We start from the raw sequence: 23,408 nt of genomic DNA on the forward strand, positions 1-23,408 counted from the left end.
AGACTGCAGCACAGTAAAGCCATCGGTCATGAAGTCAGTAAAAAGTTGTCATGGCCATATGCAATTATGTAACTGTACTCCAGTTTACAAAGGGCCATTAACAACTAATCCGATACTCTACCAGAAACTGAGTCAGAGGCTGAAATAATTCAATAAATACAGATTACAGTACTACAGCAGGCCAGGGGAGTAGTATAGTTATGTCCTATAGCCATAGCTATAAAGCACTCCCTTTGCCATTTAAAAATATTGTTAAAGTCAGGGTGCAAACAAGCAGATGGTTTGGAGATTTTGACGATCATAGGGTTATGTGCAGCCCCCCCCCCCCCATACATGCGTCCGGGCCCCCTGATTTACATACAGGGCGCCGGACTCATGGATTCTGATAGCGGGGGTGTGTTTTTTTGAAGCACGTGATTAGCATCAGAGGCTCTAATAGGCTTCAATCAAGTGTTAGCTCAGGGCGCAGTGCACCCAGTTGTGTGACAATAGTAAATGAATATTCGCTATTGCCACACTGATCCTCCTCACAGCCAATCAGGAAATGGGTCTTGAAACCCGTCACCTGGTTGGCTGAAAGGAGCTGCATGACGGAAGCCGCAGGAGGAGAGGACACAGCTGCCCACAACCCGCCCACTGCCCATAAGAGCCCGCAACCCACCCGCTACCTAGATAGGGTAAAAGTGCCGGGGGGGTGCCGCCAACCAACGGGGGAGGTGGGGGTGGTTGTTGTTTGCCGCCCCCCCCCAATAAAAAACACCAGACGCTACTGGTGATGTGATAACTCTGCCAATTTATGGCCAACAGTAGAAATGGATTGGGTTTTTATCAACTGTCAATATTATAGGCTCTTATATGGTGCCTATTTTTAACAAGAACATATATCACTATCTACTGGACATACCGTATATACTCGAGTATAGGCCGACCCGAATATAAGCCGAGGCCCCCAATTTACCCCCAAAAAACTGGAAAACTTATTGACTCGTGTATAAGCCGAGGGTGAGACATGGCTGTCCATCCCTGTGTGTCCGTCCATCCCTGTGTGTGTGTCCGTCCATCCATCCCTGTGTGTGTGTCCATCCATCCATCCATCCATCCATCCCTGTGTGTGTGTCCGTCCATCCATCCCTGTGTGTGTATCCATCCATCCATCCATCCCTGTGTGTGTGTGTGTGTGTGTGTGTGTATTCATCCATCCATCCATCCCTGTGTGTGTGTGTGTGTGTATTCATCCATCCATCCATCCCTGTGTGTGTGTGTGTGTGTGTGTGTATCCATCCATCCATCCATCCATCCATCCCTGTGTGTGTGTGTGTGTGTGTGTGTGTGTATCCATCCATCCATCCATCCATCCATCCCTGTGTGTGTGTGTGTGTGTGTGTGTGTATCCATCCATCCATCCATCCATCCCTGTGTGTGTGTGTGTGTGTGTGTGTGTGTGTGTGTGTGTGTGTGTGTGTGTGTGTGTGTGTGTCCGTGCAGCCTTGTGTGTGTGTCCAGCCTACCTGTGTCCCAAGCCTCCGTCCCGAGCCGCCGTCGTCCCGAGCCTCCTCCGTCCCGTGCCTCCTCCGTCCCGTGCCTCCTCCGTCCCGTGCCGTGCCGATGGATCGCCGCTCCAGGATCGCCGCTCTTCTCGGCGGCCATTCTACAATTCAAAAGCCGCGCCTCCGCCTCCGCCTGTGATAGGCGGAACACTCAATTTCCCAGCAGCCTGTGTTCCGCCTATCACGGACATCCTCTCATACTCGTCCGTAGTATGAGAATGAGCGGATGTCCGTGATAGGCGGAACACTGACTGCTGGGAAATTCAGTGTTCCGCCTATCACAGGCGGAGAAGGAGGCGCGGCTTTTGAATTTTAATGTCCGCCGTCTGTCTGCTCGATACGCTGATCGAGCAGTCAGACAGCGGTGACTCGAGTATAAGCCGAGGGGGCACTTTCAGCCTCAAAAAAGAGGCTGAAAATCTCGGCTTATACTCGAGTATATAGGGTAAGTGTTTACTTTACACTGTGCCTACATCTTATAAATAATTCATGAAATTCAGGTTTTGTGGAGCCTGTATCTTTACTACAGTAGTCTGTCTGCATATGCTGTGATTGGAGAAGAGGCTGGTCACAGTTCAAGTGACTGGACTTTCCGCTTACTGGGGTGCTCCACATTTATAATGCACATTTGTGCTTTCTAACAGTAATTTTTTTATGGTAATGCTTATAGATGTACTGTGTTTCCATTGCATTTCAGAGGCTTCCCTATCGAACCCAACTGAATAAAAAAACTGGGTGTGGAACATGCTTGAATAGGATAAGCTGGGATCACACAAACCAAGGTAAACCAAAATGCAAAAGAAGCAGTAGTGTGCCCTGCCCTGTTGGGGTCTATTGTTATTAACTAGTGAGTTTGAGGAGCTCCAAAAACATGCTTTTGAACGTGTTTCCAATGTGCAGACACCACTTAACACGAGGACATGCCACTTTGATACTGTACTCTGAGAGAATCAAGGCACGCAAGAACTATGGATACAACAAAAATAGGATAAATGAATGGGAGTATAGTGCAAGGTGAGCTGTGCGAGCTTATATGAGAATACAGTACAGATATTAGAATAGTTTACATATGAAACATTTTAGCATTATTCCTACAAGTTTGTAGATTTTTGTTGCTTCTCAGTTTTGTTCTGTATAAAAAAACAAATTTACATTAAAGTAGAACTATAGCCCACCATTAAAAAATAATAATTTTAACATATTTTATATTTTTTTATATGTAAACATAAATCTTTAATACTCTTAATTACATCCAGCAGGTGGAGCTCTAAGCTATTTCTTGGACATATTTTTCAATATGACCCTTTATCTGCTTTGCTGAATAAGCCTATTGTTTACAACACACAATAGCTCAAGCTGAAGTTTACACACAAGTGAATAGACCAGAGTGGTGACTCCCATTTGCTTGCCTGTCAAGACTGATCTCTAGGAAGTTTCTGTTTCAATAGTTTTTATTTGGTTATTACAAGAAGATAACATGCAAAAGTTCCACCCATTCAGGGGTTAGCTTTGACAATTGTAACAGGGGTTAAGCCCCGTACACACAGGGGGCCAAATGTCGGGAGACAACAGCTGGTTTAAACAACAAAAAAGGCTGACAATCGGTCAGTGTGTATGTCGGTCTGTCCCGGACATGCATGCTAGAAAACCAGCAGCCGAGTGACTCCTGATCAGCACTCTCAGCCAATGGCAGAGAACACTGATCGGAGTGTTCTGGCAGGGGGGTTGTCCCCCCTCGCATGGTTAGCACAGCGGCTCTGACTGGAGCTGTCAGGTTTTTTTTTTTTTTGTGTGCAACCTGCTGAAATGCACAAAAAAAAAAAAAAAAACTGTAGCTTTTGAAAAAGAAGGCAAAAGAGAGAGGATATGTAAAAAAAAAAAAACCCTCCTGAGAGTGGCTATAACAGCAACAGATAGCCATGGTCCAGAGGCTGTAACGACCAGAGGGTCCTAGGGAGGTTCCCAACAATAACGGGGCATCTCCTAGGCCCTGCAATAACCATATAGTAGAATAGTATATGTCTGGTATAAGGGTATAAGTTCAATAAAGGAAGGAACAAGCAAAAGATCTCTATGAAGTTTCAATCTGAGAGAGAAAGACTGAAAGTGAACAGATCCTGCTGTACTCTGTCTCTATCAAAACACAGAGGCTTTTATATATGCACATTTTAAATTGCTTTGGATCTCTGTTTCTATATTTCAATTTTTTTACATGTATGGGGTGTATATATATATATATATATATATATATATATATATATATATATATATATATGAAAAAAATAGGTGGGTTACTTCAGATGTTCCTCTGGTTCTCAATGTAGAGAACACTGATCTCTACATTGAGAACCAGAGGAACATCTGAAGTAACTCACCTATTTTTTTCATATATATATATATATATATATATATATATATATATATATATATATATATGTATATTTAGTTAAATATTTTAAAGTGTTTTCAGAAATTAAAATAACATCTTCAAAAAGAAAAGTCTTCTTTTACTTGTATTTACTTTAAGCCCCATACACACTATCAGATTTTCTGCTGATTTTTGTCTTCAGATTTACCAAAACCATATAGTACAAGGGCCTGCCTGATTGCATACAAATTGAAACTCCTAAGGTTTTGGTAAATCTGAAGCAGAAAATCTGATAGTGTGTATGGGTCTTTAAAGTTACCTAAAGATGTTCCTACACATTCAAGTCAGTGTGATCCATTCTAGGCGAAGCTTTCACTGCTCCAGGATTTATTAGCATTGACATCCTTGTTGTATATTAAAAGGCTTTCATATCAAATTTTACAGAAGAACAGATTCAATCAATGAACATTTCAGTGCTGTGTTCCAAGGTAGATAAACATCACCCGGATAAAATGGGTCAGGTTGATGTGTCTATACGCCATATATAATTGTGTGCTGTGAAAGTCACACAAGTGAGTCACTTATGAAGAACAGCTGCAGGGAGCAGAGGGAGGATGGACAGGTATTCTGTGTCAGGAAGGGAGAGAACAATGGAGCTGTGTCCAGATCTGCAGCTAGGCTCTGCACTGACCACATGCTAAACACTCATCACCAGAAACTTGCATTTTTACACACACAAAACCCTCCGCAAAGAGGATTATCAAATCACACAAAGCAGATCTGTGGAGCCACATTTCTGAGAGCACTGACGTGGGCACACACACACACAAACACACACACGCGAGACCTACCTCTGTGCCTGTTTGTTGTTTTATCAAACATTAGCATGGCATCATCGACCTGTATGAAAATGCAAAGAGAATACACTTAAAAAAAACAAAACAAAAAAAACAACAACAACAAAAAAAAAAACACAGCGCTTTTATTTTTACATTTTTTCTCTTTAAATAGCATAATATCATGATTGCTCTAACGCCGGGGATGCAAAAACAACATACTAAAAGTACTTCTAAGTAAAATAATGTTGAATACTGAACATGACACATGTGGAAGACGGAGGGGAAAAGAGTGCAGGAAAACAAGGAGGGGGGTGTGTACCGCTGCAGTGTAAAGAATAGGGAGTAGAGAAAAAAAAAAAGAAAGGGGCCACATAGTGACTCCAGATTGAAGGGGGAGGCATTGAAATGCATGAGGTGCCCAGAGATGACGGAGAGGGGAGAGGGGGGAGGGGGGGCGAGGGTGCAGGGAGATGTGGCCAATCTCGGGGCTCCCTGTGTGTCCCGCTCGTTTTTTTTTTTTACAGCCTGCAAGATCTATGAGATATTTATTTACTCATCAGGTCAAACAGTTTCTTGCCTTTTTTTTTTTTTTTTTCAAACAAAACCGTTTGGTTCTCTGGAGATTGAGCGGCTCTGGGAGTCCTGTCCTGTTACTATGACTGCAGCTTAGTATGTCCTGAGCCGCAGGGGAGAGGGAAAGAGGCAAAAGCTTTTGTGTGCAAACTGAAAAGATGGGGGGAGGGGAGAGGGCCCCACCAGATATCAGGGGGAGAGAGTGTGAAACACAAGTGAAGGACAGAGTGCTAGGAAGAGAGAAACAAAGGAACCCCCCCCCCAAAAAAAGTGAACGGATAAAATCATCGGCAAAGAAGGAAAAAACGTTTATTTTCCGTGCATGAATTGTGCAGGTGACCTGCTGTCCACAGAGGCTTTCTGCAACACAGTGCGCTTAGGTCATCTATGCACAGTGCATAAATCCTCCCCCCACTCAGTGTACTGTGCTAGATAATCTGCTGCCGATGGCAGAGAAATCCGAGGCATCCAGAGATCTCTCCAACCTCCTAATTAAATGGGGATCTAATCACCTTATAGCAAGGGCTTGTTCGTCAGTGACTGTCATGGGTTTATGACGTGGCGGGGTCATCCTCAGGTGTTACGGATGGGACTCAGGAAGAGAGGGGGCTGGGCTGTCATACTTTGTATTAATCTGATTATCCGTGTTTTAATATGTTTGGCTCATCTAATAATCTGCACATCAAAGCAAATACACCCAGCACAATAAAAGAGCTGAAACATCCATTATTCTTGTGTTCAAGCAACCCCCCCCCCCCCACCTGCATTCTACTGTTGAAATCTCCCCACGTGCTGGCCATTGACGTGGGTGAGAATGCTTTACCAGCTGTCATGGAGACCACAGGTCCCCCAGCAACTTAAAGTGACACTAAACAATATCTTTATTCTCAAAAAAAAAAAAAAAAAAACACATCCACCACTTAGGCTGGATTCACACCTATGTAGTTTTAGTGCTTTTTGCATTTTGCAGATTTGTACTACAGAACGTGTTCCTTAGGAAACCATGTTAAATGTACTGTAGTGCAAATCTGCAAAATGCAAAAAGCATTAAAAATGTATAAGTGTGAATCCAGCTAAAATGTTCTGTAATGTGTTTCTGCAAAATTCAAAATGCACTAAAAAATGCATAGGTGTGAACCAGGCCTTAAGGCTGGATTCATACCTATTGCATTTTAGTGCTTTTAGCATTTTGCAGATTTGCACTACATGGTTTCCTATGGAACACATTCTATAGTGCAAATCTGCAAAATGCAAAAAGAATTAAAAATGCATAGGTTTGAACCAGGCCTTAAAGGCCTTGTTATCTATTTAAGGCTGGATTCACACCTATGCATTTTTAATGCTTTTTGCATTTTGCAGATTTGCACTACAGAACATGTTCCATAGGAAACCATGTTAAATGGACTGTAGTGCAAATCTGCAAAATTCAAAAAGCACTAAAACTGCAAAGGTGTAAATCCAGCCTTACATCATATAATTTCTTGCTGTGTTTTTCTGCCTCCTTGTAATGTCTGAGCTCCCGAACCTCTCCTTTTCCCCCCAACACTTTTCTTTCTTTGGAACATTAGTTGTGGCTATGCACATCTTTAGATTGTAAGCTCCAACGTACTATCCCCCCCTCTACATTGTAGAGCACTGCGCAAACTGTTGGCGCTATATAAATCCTGCATCATAATAGTAATAATTACAAATTCCATAGTGCGTATTCTAGGAGCGAGCTATGTCCCTTCAAACAGTAGAAGAATTGAGAGAGATAGTAGCACAGTGGTTAAGTGGTTAGCACTTCCGCCTGGCAGCTCTAGGGTCATCAGTTCAAATCTCAACCACGGCACTACCTGCCTGGAGTTTGCATGTTCTCCCTGTGCCTGTTTGGGTTTCTTCTGGGCACTCCAGTTTCCTCCCACACTCCAAAGACATGCTGGTAAGTTAATTGGCTGTTGTCTAAATTGGCCCTTTGTGTGTGTATTAATGTGAGGTTAGGGACTTTAGATTGTAAGTTTCTTAAGGGCAGTGATTGATGTGGATGTTCAATATATGTAAAGTGCTGCATAAAAATTGACAGCACTATGTAAGTAACTGAAAAAAAATAAATGGCTACCCTCAAACAGAAAGTTGAACAAAATGGAATTTGGAGGAAGCTGAGAGCAGAAGAAAGCTAATTTTTTTTTAGTTAAAAAATACATACTTTATTTATTGTTTAAGCCAGAGTTTAGTGTCACTTTGGGGAAGATTTACTAAAACTGGTGCACACAGATTCTGGTGCAGCCCTAGTAACCAATCAGCTTCTAGGTTTTAGCCCTGATTCACACCAGTACAATTTTTGCGTTAACAATACATAATTTATTTTTTTAAGCCAGACTTTAGTGTCACTTTGGGGAAGATTTACTAAAACTGGTACACACAGATTCTGGTGCAGTAACCAATCAGTTTCTAGGTTTAAGCCCTGGTTCACACCAGTATGATTTTTGAGTTAACAATACATACTTTTTTTTTTTTTTTAGAAGCCAGACTTTGGTGTCACTTTGGGAGAGATTTACTAAAACTGGTGCACACAGAGACTGGTGCAGCCCTAGTAACCAATCAGCTTTCAGGTTTTAGCCCTGGTTCACACACCAATACGATTCTTGAGTTAAGAACACATATTTTTTTTTTTTTTTAGAAGCCAGACTTTAGTGACACTTTGGGGGAGATTTACTAAAACCGGTGCACACAGAATCTGTTGCAGTAACCAATCAGCTTTAAGGTTTTAGCCCTGGTTCACACCAGTGCGGCTTTGAAATCACGCTACTTCAGTGCAATTTCAAAGGCACCGATCAGTGCGATTTTTTGATGTGCCATTTCATTGCGACGTCATTTAACAGGCAAGGCGCAATGAAATCGCAAAAGAAAAAAAAAAAGTAGCGCCAGAACCTTGGCTCGAGTCGCAACGATTTAAACAGTTCTTTTGCTGGCAGTAGGGTGCGACCTGTCATGTGATTTCAAACTGCCAAATCGCACTGGTGTGTGCCAGGGCTTAATGTCAAAGCATAATTGAACAAGCTGAAGTCAGAAGCCGATTGGTTACTATGCACAGCAGCACCAGATTCTGTGTGCACCGGTTTTAGTAAACCCTGGTAAATTCTGGAGCTTTCATCTAAAGTCAGCAGTGGGCTCGCAGCGTAAACTATGATTACCACGCTCGGAACTACATCCGCCACACCTTAAAAACCGCACACTCACCTTTCCGAACTGCTCAAAATATTGTTTTACATCTTCGACAGTTGTATTCACAGAGAGACCGCCCACGAAAATCTTCTTTGTCCTTGTCACCATCTGTAATAATTAAGAGTAATCAGGTGACATGACTGAAGCACACACTGACCAGGAGGCTACAGGCAGACAAGAACACAGGTGTTGTTCCTGCACATGACATAAGGGATTATTATTTTTATTTTTTTTCGTTGTTTCACCAGGAGGCTGCGTAGTGCATTGAAAGTTATTATGCTGATGCTTGCAGAACAGTAAAATGAGTACTGTATGAGATTTTTCAAAGGCAATAGTTCACAAAAAAAAAAAATCTGACAAAAGCAATCACAGCAATAAATAAAATGAGCCTTGCTTCGAGGGTCTCCCAGCTGCCCCTAATTACCCTGGCGCTAAGCTTCCTGGCTCTGACACCAAGATACCGTCTGTCAACAAACTACTTAAGGGAATTAACCCAATTCTGCCAGTGTTTGCAGGACCCAATTCTGATCCACCTGCTAGTTACTGGACTTAAGCCGATTGCTTTCCAATAGTTACATCTCCCCTCCCATCTCCTCTCCCTGCTGCTTTAACTGCTTGGCATGACTACCTCTAATAAAACGTGTGTAGGAATATTTAGGCTCAACCGTGTTTCCTCGCTTAACAAACACCACTTAAACCAGACTTTGTGAAACCTGTAGCCCTCTAACTGTTCGGAAACTACAAGCACGCGGAGTGGCAAGGCATGAAGGGACTTGTAGTCCTTCAACTACAATATGCCGGCCCTTGCTCTAAGACTCCTTACCTTGGGTTGAGCTCTGCGAGGAAATGCTACTTTAGGATCAATCTGAAAAAAAATAAAATAAAAAAAATATTACAAATATTTCAAATCTGTGGACAGATGTGAGAAAAAAAATAAAATACAACTGAGCAAAAGAGTTTCTACACGAAAAAAAACAAACTACAACCTAAGAAACTGTTTAAAGACAAAAATCGTAAACTCTAGTGAGTAACGTAAAAGATTTGCACGCCCGGTAACACTGCACAAAGAACAGGAGGGCAGACCTCCAGAGTGATAATGCAGGCAAATACAAAGATTGTTATAGTGTGAGAAATGAAATCTGCAAACTGGAACAAAACCTAGGAATTAAAGTCCCAGAACTTGGCCCTGAAACTTCAAGAGCGCCACAAAAAAAAAAAAAAAAAAACGGCACCACGATAGTCTACGGGTGTGTTAAGATCCTAGAAATCACAGATTTTTGAGCCTTGATTAACACACATTTAAAAAAAAAAATAAAAAAAAAAAATCAACAGCATACACAGTGTAAACATTAAAAACAGCCATAAGATTTAAAAAAATAAAATAAAAATAAGCGTCATGTGCAAAGTGTTTGCGTTGTCCATGGCAACCGAAGATCACAGTTTTTCTAGGGCATTTTTTAACGCAAAAGGGAAAAATCTTGGTTTTCAGCTTTGCGCCTTCATAAAATAAATAAATACTGTAATATAAGGATCATATGGTTGTAATATAAAGATAATATTTGAAGTGCTAAAAATGTGAGTGGTGCAAAAGTTCTGCAGAAAATTGACTAATGTAAATATAATATGAAAAAAATAAAAAAATATCACAAGCACTAATGATACAAAGGACTAGGACATATTTCAGTAGAAAATGTATGATAAAATACACTAACTTATTATGATGTTTTCTAAATAAAATACAAAAGAAAAATACTAAAGTGTTATATGCACTTTTATTGCGCTGGAGTGTTAATAAATACATTCTACATATCAATGTGCTTAAGTTCAAACAGTATTGTACCAAAAATAACTGAACGTTAGGAACCATAAGGGATCCCTAATGGAGCCAGATGAGCAATCACTCTTCTCTTAGGAACACATCTAAGGCTGATCCTATGTCAATGTAGCTGCACAGTAATGATCTGAAAAGTTACCATGACAACTGTAAACATACACTAGAAGAGTACCACTCATTGCACAATTTATTGCTCAAGAAAAGACACACAGGTATGTGGGAACCCAGTGAGGGCCATCGCACCATGTGCACTATTTAGGTGACGGAGTATCTACATTCGACCTAAACATTTCTTATAGCACCTGACCTGTGTAGCATAATCGATCCAACTTTAAAAATCCTTAAATACAAAAATACATATTTCTAATAAAACAGAACTTCCTAACCAATCTTGAACCTAACTGCCACTAATCCTTGGCCAAAGCAGAATAAAACATTTTAATACGTCATGATTATATGCAAATATCCATTTTTTTTTTTTTGTCTAAATGGTCATTTGTTGACAAATTTCCAAAAAAAATGTATTTGTCGCAATAAGCTCAAATCACAAAGTTTCAATACAAGAATACTGGTCCTTATTTTAGCCATGTAACTGAAATTTTTACCTCTCATTAAATGCAGTTAAAAAATAACTGTCACTTTTGTTTTCTGGAAAGCTAAAAAGATTTTTCAGCCTGGTGTCTTAGCTTTGCAAATAAGTTCACAAAGCTAACAGACCTGGAAAAGAAGCTTTTAGTTTGAAAAAAGTGACAGTTATTTTCAGTTGCGTCCGATGACCAGTTTAAAAAAAAAAAAGAGAAATCCCTGTATTGCAAGGCAGTTATTGTTCGCTCAAACAATTACGGGCCTGAGAAGTAGAGGCGATGGAATGGTAAACCCTTAACTAGTTCATGGATGATAGGATATTTTTCTACGGGACATGAGGCCTCCTGGTATGACAGAAGCAATCCAAGGGTCAGATTTGGCAGGGAGTAGGCGCACCTCCCAGAGCAGACTTAAACCAGGGAATGTTTGTGCTCCTGGGCATCAAGGGAAAGAAATCAAAACAGGAGATAGAATATCCCAACAATACCCCCTTGTCATGACATTCCTTTGTGCTATTTCAGCAAAGGCCAGGAAGATGCTATTAACTGAGAAAACTGCAGCTCTGAGCAGGAGGGAATGCACCAATTCCACATCACTAAACAGAAGTCACTATTGTTACAGGTAAATGGCACAGACACCTGTAGCATTCAGTAGCCCAGGAAAAGGACAGACAGAGACAGACAGTATGAGTCCATTATAGGGGAAAAAAAATATATTTTTTAAGTCTTTATTCTCAAATGGGTACACTTACACAGATGTGTTCTTCACACAATGGCAGCAAGTTGCCAATGGCCAACTACAAGCTTTGCACATTAAGACTCATCTAACACTCTATTGCCCTTTTTTTAATCACAGAAAAACAGCTTTCAATGGTCCGTCTTTACTAAATCTCTGAAAATCAGTATTTATCTGACAGCTCTACAGGAGACATTATTAAGAAGACTAATGCCCTGTACACACGGTCGGATTTTCCGACGGAAAATGTGTGATCGGATCATGTTGTCGGAAAATCCAACCGTGTGTGGGCTCCATCCGACTTTTTCCGTCAGATTTTCCGACGCACAAAGTTTGAGAGCAGGATCTAAAATTTTCCGACAACAAAATCTGATCGCATAAAATCCGATTGTATGTAGACAATTCTGACGGACAAAGTGCCATGCATGGTCCGAATAAACTAAGAGATGAAAGCTATTGGCTACTGGCCCGTTTATAGTCCCGACGTACGTGTTTGACGTCACCTCGTTCAGAACGATCGGAAATTCCGACAACCTGTGCGACCGTGTGTATACAAGACAAGTTTTGGCCAAAATCCATCTTGAAAAAATCTGATGGATTTTGTGGTCGGAATGACCGATCGTGTGTACGAGGCATAAGGCTGGATTCACACCTATGCATTTTTAGTGCTTTTTGCAGTTTGCAGATTTGCGCAGTCCATTTAACATGGTTTCCCATGGAACACGTTCTGTAGTGCAAATCTGCAAAATGCAAAAAGCACTAAAAATGCATAGGTGTGAATCGAGCCTAAGGCTAAGTTTGGGTGTTTTTTTTAACAGCCCATAAACTCCCCTCTATGTTATCCTATGTGCCCATGCACACATGGACGTTTTTGGATGTTTATCAGCAGTGGAGTTTATGGGCTGTTTTCTGAACGCTATAAAATCGTGTTCAGGAGTCGTTTTTCCGACCACAAAAAAACACCAAACGCTCATAAACGCTCATAAACGTTGATAAACGCCCCAAAAACGTGGCTCACCAGCGTTTAACTTTTTTGATCCATTGAAAAAAAAACGCTAACACGGAAAAAACGCTGATAAACGCTAGAGCTGCACAATTAATTGTTAAAAAATCGTGATCTCGATTCAACCCCCCTGATGATCTCTATTGCAGAGTTTGCCGATTCTTTCATATAACAAGTGGAGAGACTTATCTGCTCACTCAGCTGTCAAAAGAAAAAATCCGGGCAGTCTGCCAAGTTTTTAACATGAAACATTGTAACTAATGCTTCCTCCTTAGATACACTTCTGTATGTAAAGAAAAAATCCAGGCAGTCTGCAAAGTTTTTAACAATGTGTAAATGCAGGAAGTTTAACCACTTAAAGTCTAAATCTTTTTCTGATACTTGTTTCTTAAGTTAAAATCAATATTTTTTGCTAGAAAATTACTTGGAACCCCCAAACATTATATATATTTTAGCAGAGACCCTAGGGAATAAAATGGCAATTGCTGCAATATTTTATGTCACACTGTATTTTCACAGCGGTCTTTCAAACGCAATTTTTTGGAAAAAAATACACTTCAATGAATAAAAAATAAAACAAAACCATAAAGCCTTTAGTAAATCAACCACCTAGTTACATAATGGATATGGCTGGAAATAAACACAGGTCCCGTAGAAAAATATTCCGATCATCTAAGAACTAGTTTACCATACAAAAGGGAATTTAATAAAGCTGGCCATAGATGGGTAGAATTTCAAATAAAAATTCTTAGGAAAAGAAGGTTCTAAGAAAGTTTGCTAATTTTTCTACATAAATGGGTCAAATCGACATTCCTTTTTTGTCGACCGCAGTGATGGGAACATTCAAACAAGCGGGATGGAAAACTTTTCTCGAATTAGCAAATTTCTATGTAGCCAAAATCAAATATTAAAGGCAAAAAAAAAATAATGTTTCAAAAGACAAACAAATGTTCAGACTTTTTGTTCTAAATACTATTCCATCTATGGCCAGCTTAAGACTGGAGCAGCTGTGCATGGCAGCCAATCAGCTTCTACCTTTCATTTTCAGAGCTCAACTGAACAAGCTGAAGTTAGAAGCTGATTGGTTCCTATGCACAGCTGCTCCAGATTTTGTTTGCTTCAGTTTTAGTACATCCCCTCCCCCCATAATATGTGTGTGTGTGCTGCAATTTGAGTCTATGAATACCTATACCCCTGTAGAATGTGCTCATTATAAAGTTTTTTGAATTTGTCAACACTTCTAGCTGTTACCACTATCTGGGGAAGAGAGTTTTCTCTCCGCATCTTTTACTGCTCTAAGCCTAAAGAACCCTCTACTCCATTTCAATTCATAATCCCAACTTCATCAGGCACTTTGGCTTAAACTACAGTCACCATTGATTAATTTGTAGATAGTGGTCATACTCCATTTTAAGTTATAATTCCAACTTCGTCAGGGACTTTGGCTTAAATTACAGTCACCATTGATTAATTTGTAGATAGTGGTCATATTGGTTACATGGTGGATAAGGATTTAATGCTGTACTTGTCCATCTATTGTTCTATTTAACACCATGTTTTTGATACTTTTATAAAATAATATACCTTTATCAAGGATCCTTTGTAAGAATTGGCTACCAACGTCACAAAAAAAAAAAAAAAAAGAACCTAACATCCCATGTAGTCTTTTGAACGAAGAAAGCTTGTACAACTTAATCAACACTTTTAGTGTGTTTCTCTCCACAGTTTTACTGCTCTAAGCGTAAAGAACCCTCTACCCCAGTTCAAGTTATAATTCCAACTTCATCAGGGACTTTGGGTTAAACTACAGTCACCACTGATTCATTTGTAGATAGTGGTCATATTGGTTACATGGTAGATAAGGATTTGATGCTGTACTTGTCCATCTATTGTTCTATTTAATACCATGTTTTTGATACTTTTTTAATCTAATATATCTTTATCAAGGATCCCTTGGTAGAATTGGCTACCAACGTCATAAAAAAAAAAGAACCTAACATCACTTGTAGTCTTTTGAATGAAGAAAGCTTGTACAACTTAATCAACACTTTTAGTCTCACAGCAAACTCGCCATTTGCAATCCAAACTATTTATTGACCAAGAAGTGTATATCCAACAATCGCTGAGAGCAACTCATGTTCATTTCAAACAAAGCTTCCTCGAACTCCCTGAGATCTATTAACATAACCTTCTATCCCCTCCATCTACAGTTAAATTATAATGAAGACTCCACAGCGGATCCCTTCTGCTTTCAACTGCTCTTTGTATGAAACACACACTTGTCCCCTCCCAGGCAACAAAAGAAACTTCCCATCCGAGGAGCTGGGGACAGCAGCATGTGCAGCACTGCTCCCCTCCCCCTGTGTCTGCAGAGACACCGTCCCCAGAGCCCAGCAGCTCACACTGATAAACAAGGGCCCACCGACTGGGACGCGCTGCACTCAGCTCAACGCAACCACTTTACACATGGCTTCTTAAAGGGAAATCAGTGCTGATCAGTTCATGTTTACAAAAAAAAAAATAGATTTTTCCATTTCTCCTTTATATTATTTTAAAGAGCAAGTCACAATTTGACCATACAATCTTTGTGCTATAAATTGTAGATTTACTCAATGTCATATGAGCACCTACCTTATCTAACGCTGACCATCCACTATACAACCTGATTGTACAATCTCCTTTAAACCTAGACAATCCATTCAATTAGTATTAAAGTGGAAAAAAAATGTGAGCAGGCAAGCTCTTTAGTGCAGAAAAGATTTGCAATGGGGGTTAATTTACTAAAACTGGAGAGTGCCAAATCTGGTACAACTGTGCATGGTAGCTAATCAGCTTCCAACTTCAGCTTGTTCAGTGAGGCCTGATTCACACTTATGGCCCAAACACGCAATCCGAAAATTGGACGACAGAACGTCTGATTTTTTTCACTTAATAGTCGCAAGTGGAAACTGATTAGGTTACTAAAGTCACGAAAATTCTCATACGACAGAAGGGGGAAAAAAAATCAGAAGTGATGCCATGTGTTGTAATGTATTTGTATTGTATTTTCGGATGACAACTGTACTGACTAAACGAAAATTGTACGATCTGGTATTGTACGAGGAAAGTTTTCGTGCTTGTCCGATCAAATAATATCAGATGAATTGTTGTGATCGGCTCTCAAAAGCTCTGTACTAACGATCTGATTTTTGTACGATCGCGTAGAAAGCGGTACTGGTGTGCATGGGCCATAAAGCTATAATAATAAGGCTGGATTCACACCTATGCATTTTTAGTGCTTTTTGCATTTTGCATTAAAGAAAGTGTCCCATAAGAAACCATGGTAGATGGACTGTAGTGCATATCTGCAAAATGCAAAAAAGCACCAAAAATGCTTAGGTGTGAAACCATTCTTAGTGTGAATCCATGCAGGTTGTCGTTTGCATATTGCAGGTGCATGTTGCATTCTCCAATACATGCTTTTTATCCATTGAAGTCTATGGAACCAAAAAAACAGAAAAAGCCCCTGGCCTTTTCCATAAAATGCACAGATGTGAACTAAATCCATAGGAAATCAAGTCATACGAACTGTAGTGTTTTTCTGCAAAAACTGAAAATGCGCTAAAAATGCGAACCAGGCCTTAGGCTGGATTCACACCTATGCAATGGTACTGCTTTTTGCATTTTGCAGATTTGCACTACAGTCCATTTACCATGGTCTCCTATGGAACACATTCTGTAGTGCAAATCTGCAAAATGCAAAAAGCACTAAAAATGCATAGGTGTGAATCCAGCCTTAGTGCTTTTTGCATTTTGCAAATTTGCACTAAGGTCCATTTAGTTGCAGTTTGCATATTCCAGGTGCATTTAGCATTTTCAATACATGTTTTTGATTGATTGAAGCCTATGGAACCAAAAAATAGTCCCTGGCTCTTTCCATAAAACGCACAGATGTGAATGTAACCCGTAGGAAACCACGTTAAATGGACTGTAGTGTGCTTATGCAAAACTGAAAACGCACTAAAAAATGCATAGGTGTGAACCCGGCCTTAGTGCTTTTTGCACTACAGTCCATTTAATATGGTTTCCTATACATAGTGCAAATCTGCAAAATGCAAAAGGCACTAAAAGTGCATAGGTGTGAACCAGGCCTCCAGCTTTGACAAAACCTGGAAGCTGATTTGTTTCTTTGCAGAGCTGTAACAGACTTAGCACTCTCTAGTTTTTCGTAAATCAACCCCAATGTCTCTTCTATGATAAAATAAACTCACCTGGTTGTTTACAATCCCTTGCAGAATGTAAACTGGGCTGTGCATGCGCAGCTCAGTGCACATTTCCAGCACTGTCCTAGTGTGCTTGGATGAGTAACTTCTGTGCATGCACGTGAGTGACATCATCCTGTGGCAGCCCAAGACCAGCACCCATAAAAAGCCCAGGAGAAGATGCCGGTGTCGGCGAAGGACCTTATGGGTATCGGGTTGTTGGAATACAGGTCTGTTTTTTTTTTTACTTTGGTTCCACTTTAAATCAGGCACTACAGTGTTTATGGTAGATCTAAAGGAGAATATACAATTTAATTCTATAGTGCTCTCTAGCTCCCTTGTTACCTCCTCCCACACTCTCCTCCAGGACTTATCTAGAACCTCTCTCATCCTCTGGAACTCCCTACCCCTGTATGTTCCGGTCAGCTCCTACCCTGTCTGCCTTTATGCGATCCGTGAAAACTCATTTATTCAGGGAAGCCTATCACACCTCCACCTAAGAACTGTACTTGAGTCACCTCCATCAGATCATCCCATTACTTTTTGTACCACCTCCCTCTTCCTTTAGATTGCAAGCTCCATGAGCAGGGCCCTCTTATTTTTTCTGTATTGCGATTATACTGCCCCCCTTTATATTGTAAAGCACTGTTGGTGCTATAAGTCCTATATAAAGATATAGTTCAGGGATCTCCAAACTACGGCCCTCCAGCTGTTCCGGAACTACACGTCCCATAAGGCATTGTAAAGCTCTGACACTCACAGAGATGACTAGGCATGATGGGAATTGTAGTTCCTGAACAACCGGAGGGCCACAGTTTGGAGACCCCTGTAGGATGCTTAGCCTAACCAATCAATCTGTATCCAATCAAACAGGCCCTTGCAGTTTTTGGTAGCTCTAAAGCCCCTTTCACACTGAAGCGCTTCTAAACCACCAGTAAAACACTGAGCGCTTTTGAAGAGCTTTTCAGGCGCTTTTGAAGAGCTTTCCATTCATTTCAATGGAGAGGGGCATTTTTTTTTTACTGCCCTGCCAGCGCACTGCGCCAGTGTGAAAGCATTCATTGATTTTAATTGAAGCTTTTCAGGCGCTTTTTTTCACGTCTAAGGCTGCATTCACTTCTGAGCATATAGTTTTTAGGTGTTTTTTTCTGAGTTTTTGTAGAGACGTTTTGAGGTCTGACGGTCACCAATGTAAAAAGCAGTAAAATGCCTGTAACCTGCCTAGAAAGAAGTTCAGGTACTTTTTTGAGCTTCAAGGCGTTTTGCTTCAGGCGACAGAAACCTCAGATGTGAACAGGGCCCACTTAAATGAATGGGATTTTGCTTGTTGGGCGTTTTGGAACTTTTGAGATGAGCGTTTAACGAGCTGAAAACGATCAGGTGTGAATGCAGCCTAAAGGAGAAACTGTGACAAATTGTGACATGTGTGGTGAACGTTACAGATTGTTGCTACAGGTTCTTTAAATATGAAAAAAATAAAATATAAAATGCAAACACTTGTAACGCGGTCATGTGATTCTGTAACGCGCCTACACAATTGATTGGCAGATGAGGAGGAAACACTTGCAGCGAATAAGGTCACATCACCTGTACATGATGTGTATCACACAGACAGCTATTACATGCTCATGTACAGAATTACTCCTTCTCGGGATGAAGATACATGTAAAGCCTCAAGGGAGAAGGACTAATCCTGATGACAACCTGACGAAAGCTAATCCTGACACCTGAAAATGTTTTGCACAAACCGACCTACGAGTTTTGCAACAAACTAGATCTGACATCAACGTTGACAGTTTCATTGAGTTATTTGTAACCGCTGACATTTGTTTACCTTGTGTAATTCAGACACAGATGTTGTCCCTATTTGTGATATCAATCAGGAGCCCTTCTAAAATAAAATACTGTGACAAATCATTTCCTTTTTTTTCTTCCTGACCCTCATGTAACCCTTTACAAGGACTGATTTATTAAACAAAAGCATATGACACAGTGGGGGTGATTTACTAAAACTGCAGCGGTTCTGCATAGAAACCAATCGGCTTCCAACTTGTTCAACTAAGCTTTGACACAAAAAAAAAGGATTGGTTTCTATCCAGAACTGCACCAGAGCTTGCACTCTCTAGTTTTAGTAAATTAACCTCCGTGGGGTTGATTTACTAAGTGGAGAGTGCAAAATCTGGTGCAGCGCTGCATACAAACCAATCCGCTTCAGGGCCAGTTCACACCACATGCAGTCCAGTGCGCATTTTTTTTTTTTCTTCATCAAAAACGCATGGAAAGTAGGCTATATGGTTTTCAATGGCATAGTTCACACCAGTGTGTTCCAGTTCCAGAAAAAAAAAGAACATGCTGCACTTTTCCTGCACTGGACTGTACTGGAACGCTATAAAACGCATCAAAAATGCACTGGAACGCACCAAAAACGCACTGGAACACACATGTCTTTATTAAGGCTCCATGCATGCTAGCATTTTTTAAAGCTCCTAAAAGCTGCAGCATTTGTTAACGCTCCTAAAAGCTGTTATTAGCATTTTTTTCTGCTCCTAGAAGCTAAATACAGGCATACCCCACTTTTATGTACACAATGAGGTTTATCTGTGCATGGTAGCTAATCAGCTTCTAACTTCAACTTGTTCAATTAAGCGTTTTTTTTATTTTTTTTTTATTAATTTTTATTGAAGATGATTTGTACAGGCATACCCCACTTTTAAGTACACAATGGGGTATTATTTACTAAAGCTGGAAAGTGTAAAAATCAGGCTCACTTCTGCATAGAAACCAAAGAGCTTCTAACCCCAGCTTGTTCAATTAAGCTTTGGTAATAAAACTTGGAAACTCATTGGTTTCTATGCAGAAGTGAGCCTGATTTTGCACTTTCCAGCTTTAGTAAGTAAACCCCATTGTGTACTTAAAAATGGGGTATGCCTGTAGTGTTATCCTATGACATGGGTGCTCAACCTGTGCCCCCCCCCCCCCAGCTGTTGCGGAGCTACAAGTCCCATCATGCATTTGCTTTTGGGGGTCATGCTTGTTTAACCGACAGCCTTGCAATGCATCATGGGACTTGTAGTCCTGCAACAGCTGGAGGGCCACAGGTGGAGCACCCATGTCCTATGGGGTTGATTTACTAAAGACAAATCAATTGTGCACTTAGCAAATGCAATTGCACTCTGCAAGAGCAGTGGCTCCAGAGCTTAGTAAATTAGAATTAGCAGACGCTCTGCTGACTTTTATCAGCCAATCGTGCAAGAAAAAATGCTGTTTTTTTCCCCCTTGTGATTACGTATTCTTTGGAAAGTGAAGCCTTACCTCATTTATTAAGCTCTGAAACAATTGCAATTGCACTTGCAGGGTGCAGCTGAACTTTGCAAAGTGCACCGTCTAGTTGCCTTTAGTAACCCAACCCCATCTGTGTCCATGCACACTACTTTAGGCTATTAGCTTGAGCTTCGGCTTCTAGGAGCAGAATTTTTTATTTTATTTTTGTAGAGTTTCTTGGAGCGTTTTTCCAGCAGAAAAAACGCTGAATGCTCCGAACTGCTTCTAAAAGCTACTATCAGCTATTTTTCCCCTTCATTTACTGCAAAAACACTAATAAAATGCCAACGCTCCTAACTGCTCTTAAAAGCTACCAAAATGCTACTAGAAGCTGGGACAAAATTGCTATTATCTGCAGTTTTCATCCAGATTTTTGTTGTAGCTTTTTATGAGCTTATGAAAAATGCTATTGTGTATGGAGCCTTAAGGTTAAGAAAAAGGTGAGGGGGGGGGGGGGGGGTGTACTGGAATGCATAAAAAATGCACCAAAAACTAATCAAAAACCCGCATGCGTAAAGCAACTGGAACGAATCCGGACTATGTTTCTATGGTGTGAACTGGCCCTTAATGTTATTTTGTCAAAGTTTAATTGACCGTTTTGTTCTTTTTATTTGATGAGTTGTACTATTTAGCAGTTTGTGTTATCTGTATCTGTAAGCCAGAGAATGCACAAAGGCTATGTTCTGTACCTATACAGGCATACCCCACTTTTAAGTACGCAATGGGTATTATTTACTAAAGCTGGAAAGTGCAAAATCAGGATCACTTCTGAAAGAAACCAATGAGCTTCCAGATTTTATTACCAAAGCTTAATTGAACAAGCTGGGGGTTAGAAGCTCATTGGTTTCTATGCAGAAGTCAGCCTGATTTTGCACTTTCCAGCTTTAGTAAATAATACCCCATTGTGTACTTAAAAGTGGGGTATGCCTGTACAAATCATCTTCAATAAAAATGAATAAAAAATAAAAGAAAACAAGCTTAATTGAACAAGTTGGGGGTTAGAAGCTCATTGGTTTCTATGCAGAAGTGAGCCTGATTTTGCACTTTCCAGCTTTAGTAAATAATACCCCATTGTGTACTTAAAAGTGGGGTATGCCTGTACAAATCATCTTCAATAAAAATGAATAAAAAATAAAAGAAAACAAGCTTATTTGAACAAGTTGGGGGTTAGAAGCTCATTGGTTTCTATGCAGAAGTGAGCCTGATTTTGCACTTTCCAGCTTTAGTAAATAATACCCCATTGTGTACTTAAAAGTGGGGTATGCCTGTACAAATCATCTTCAATAAAAATGAATAAAAAATAAAAGAAAAAATGCTTAATTGAACAAGTTGAAGTTAGAAGCTAATTGGCTACCATGCACAGATACACCAGATTTTGTACTCTTCAGTTTTAGTAAATCAACCCCAGTGAGCTGTTACCCCAAGCAACCAATCAGAAGCTAGCAAAATGACAGTTGAAGTATGACAGGATGCCATTGGGAAACACCTCCTCTTTCTTTGGCTCTTATTATATTAGGATTCATTATAAGCCTAATGTGGTCATTACTTTATATAATACTTGTACTGTCACTGATGCATAAAAGCTCTGCTCTATTGGCTAAATCAAAATGGTTTTATACAACAAAAACATGCAAACATAACTGTGCAGTACTTGTATGTTATCAGTTAACTTTACTGTTTGCTATATATATGTCTTAATTCAATTTACTCAGCAAATTAAAAAATAAACCCCATAACAAGGTAAGTCCAGGTCAATGTTTTCAGCAGTGATAATTTGCACACAATATATGAACTTCATTTGCCATACTGGAAATAACAAATCCAACCATATAAAACGAGGCAAAAAAAACATGCATATTGCTATTTAGACCCTTTGACAACCCACTTCTTCAAAAGCAAACTGATAAGCGCTAAGTATCATGGGCAATGTAGTTTATAGATGCGAGAGTAGTGATATCTGCCTCCAGAGGATGTTAACATATCGGTGAACCCAGCGCTTTACCAAATAAATAATTAATTTAACCAGAATCAACCACGTTCTTCATAAATGACGTATCCTTATGGAGAGTTCAATGGCATAACAAAAAGTTAGGTCACTTGTCTGTACCTGTTGCTGATCTAGGTTTTTTTTTATATATTTTCTTTAAATTACAAAGCACAGATACTAATCGGCAAAAAGATCACAAACTACCAGAAATCACTTTTAATAAACAAATAATTTTGTGTCGAAAAAAAAAAAAATAATCATAAAGCAAAACACACAAACATACAAATCTTAGGAGGAAAAAAAATGATAGAATAAATAACTAAAAAGCTAACAGACATTAATGGATATGTGACAAAAAAAGCATTTGTACAAACTGACGACCTTCTAACATCTGGTCTCCAGTAATCAACACAGCAGTCTATCTAGATTCTGTTTAGTAAACTAAAGTGTGGCATCACTAATGGGAATGACAAAACCTATACAACACAGTATCATACCTGCTTTCCCCCACATGCTGTCTAATATGCTTGCCTGCTAAATAAAAAAGATACTTTACTTTTCAAACACATCACCAGCAAGTCGGCATTATCTACAGCAGTTGACATCACAGGGCCTCTAACGCTGTAGTTCTCCTCTAAAACTCGCACTGCGTGCGCTATAAGTAAACTTGGCTTAAAAAAAAAGATCAAACTGTTCTTTTCGCGCGTGCCCCTGCGATTTTTTTCCAAACGTCGTGGAAGCTTCGTTTTTTTTTTTTTTCGGTAGTAGACCCTAACTTCAATATTTTAATAATTAATAATTTAACAAAAGCGAGACAATCCGATAAAAAGTACAGTTGACCCACTTCAGAAATCGTATCCTTCACATGCAGCAGCTAAAAGATTCTTGATGATCAAGGAAAAGATGAGTGTCTTACCGTCTTGGAGTCAAGTTCGTGCCTGGATTGTGCCAAAACTTTATCTACCCCGGCCTGGTCCATGAATGTGACAAACCCAAATCCCCTGGTGAAGAGCAAACAAATAAAATAAGGCTTGCCGATCGAATATGCAATTCAAAACGCATTGTAGTATACGTGATATCAAACCTCACCTGGATCTTTTGGTCAATGGATCTCTCATAACAAGACACTCCTTCACGTCTCCGAATTGACTGAAATACTCCCGCAGGCCCT

General features: G+C 40.0%; 1 protein-coding gene across 8 annotated transcripts in view; it reads right to left on the bottom strand.

Moving 5' to 3' along the window:
- The window catches only part of MSI1 (musashi RNA binding protein 1), a 54,405-nt gene that overhangs the window by 28,226 nt on the left and 2,771 nt on the right, over window positions 1-23,408 (bottom strand). For all 8 annotated transcript variants that reach the window (XM_077461463.1, XM_077461462.1, XM_077461460.1 and 5 more), the window contains 5 exons: window positions 23,327-23,408; window positions 23,154-23,238; window positions 9,355-9,396; window positions 8,547-8,639; window positions 4,767-4,815 (listed from right to left, as the gene is read on the bottom strand). In XM_077461463.1, coding sequence (XP_077317589.1) covers window positions 4,767-4,815; window positions 8,547-8,639; window positions 9,355-9,396; window positions 23,154-23,238; window positions 23,327-23,408 — 351 coding nt within the window. The remainder of the gene's footprint in view (window positions 1-4,766; window positions 4,816-8,546; window positions 8,640-9,354; window positions 9,397-23,153; window positions 23,239-23,326) is intronic.

The sequence above is a fragment of the Lithobates pipiens genome, unplaced genomic scaffold, assembly GCF_037356315.1.
Source record: "Lithobates pipiens isolate NorthernLeopardFrog02 unplaced genomic scaffold, aLitPip1_a1.2 Scaffold_3, whole genome shotgun sequence".
Classification (NCBI taxonomy): Eukaryota; Metazoa; Chordata; class Amphibia; order Anura; family Ranidae; genus Lithobates; species Lithobates pipiens.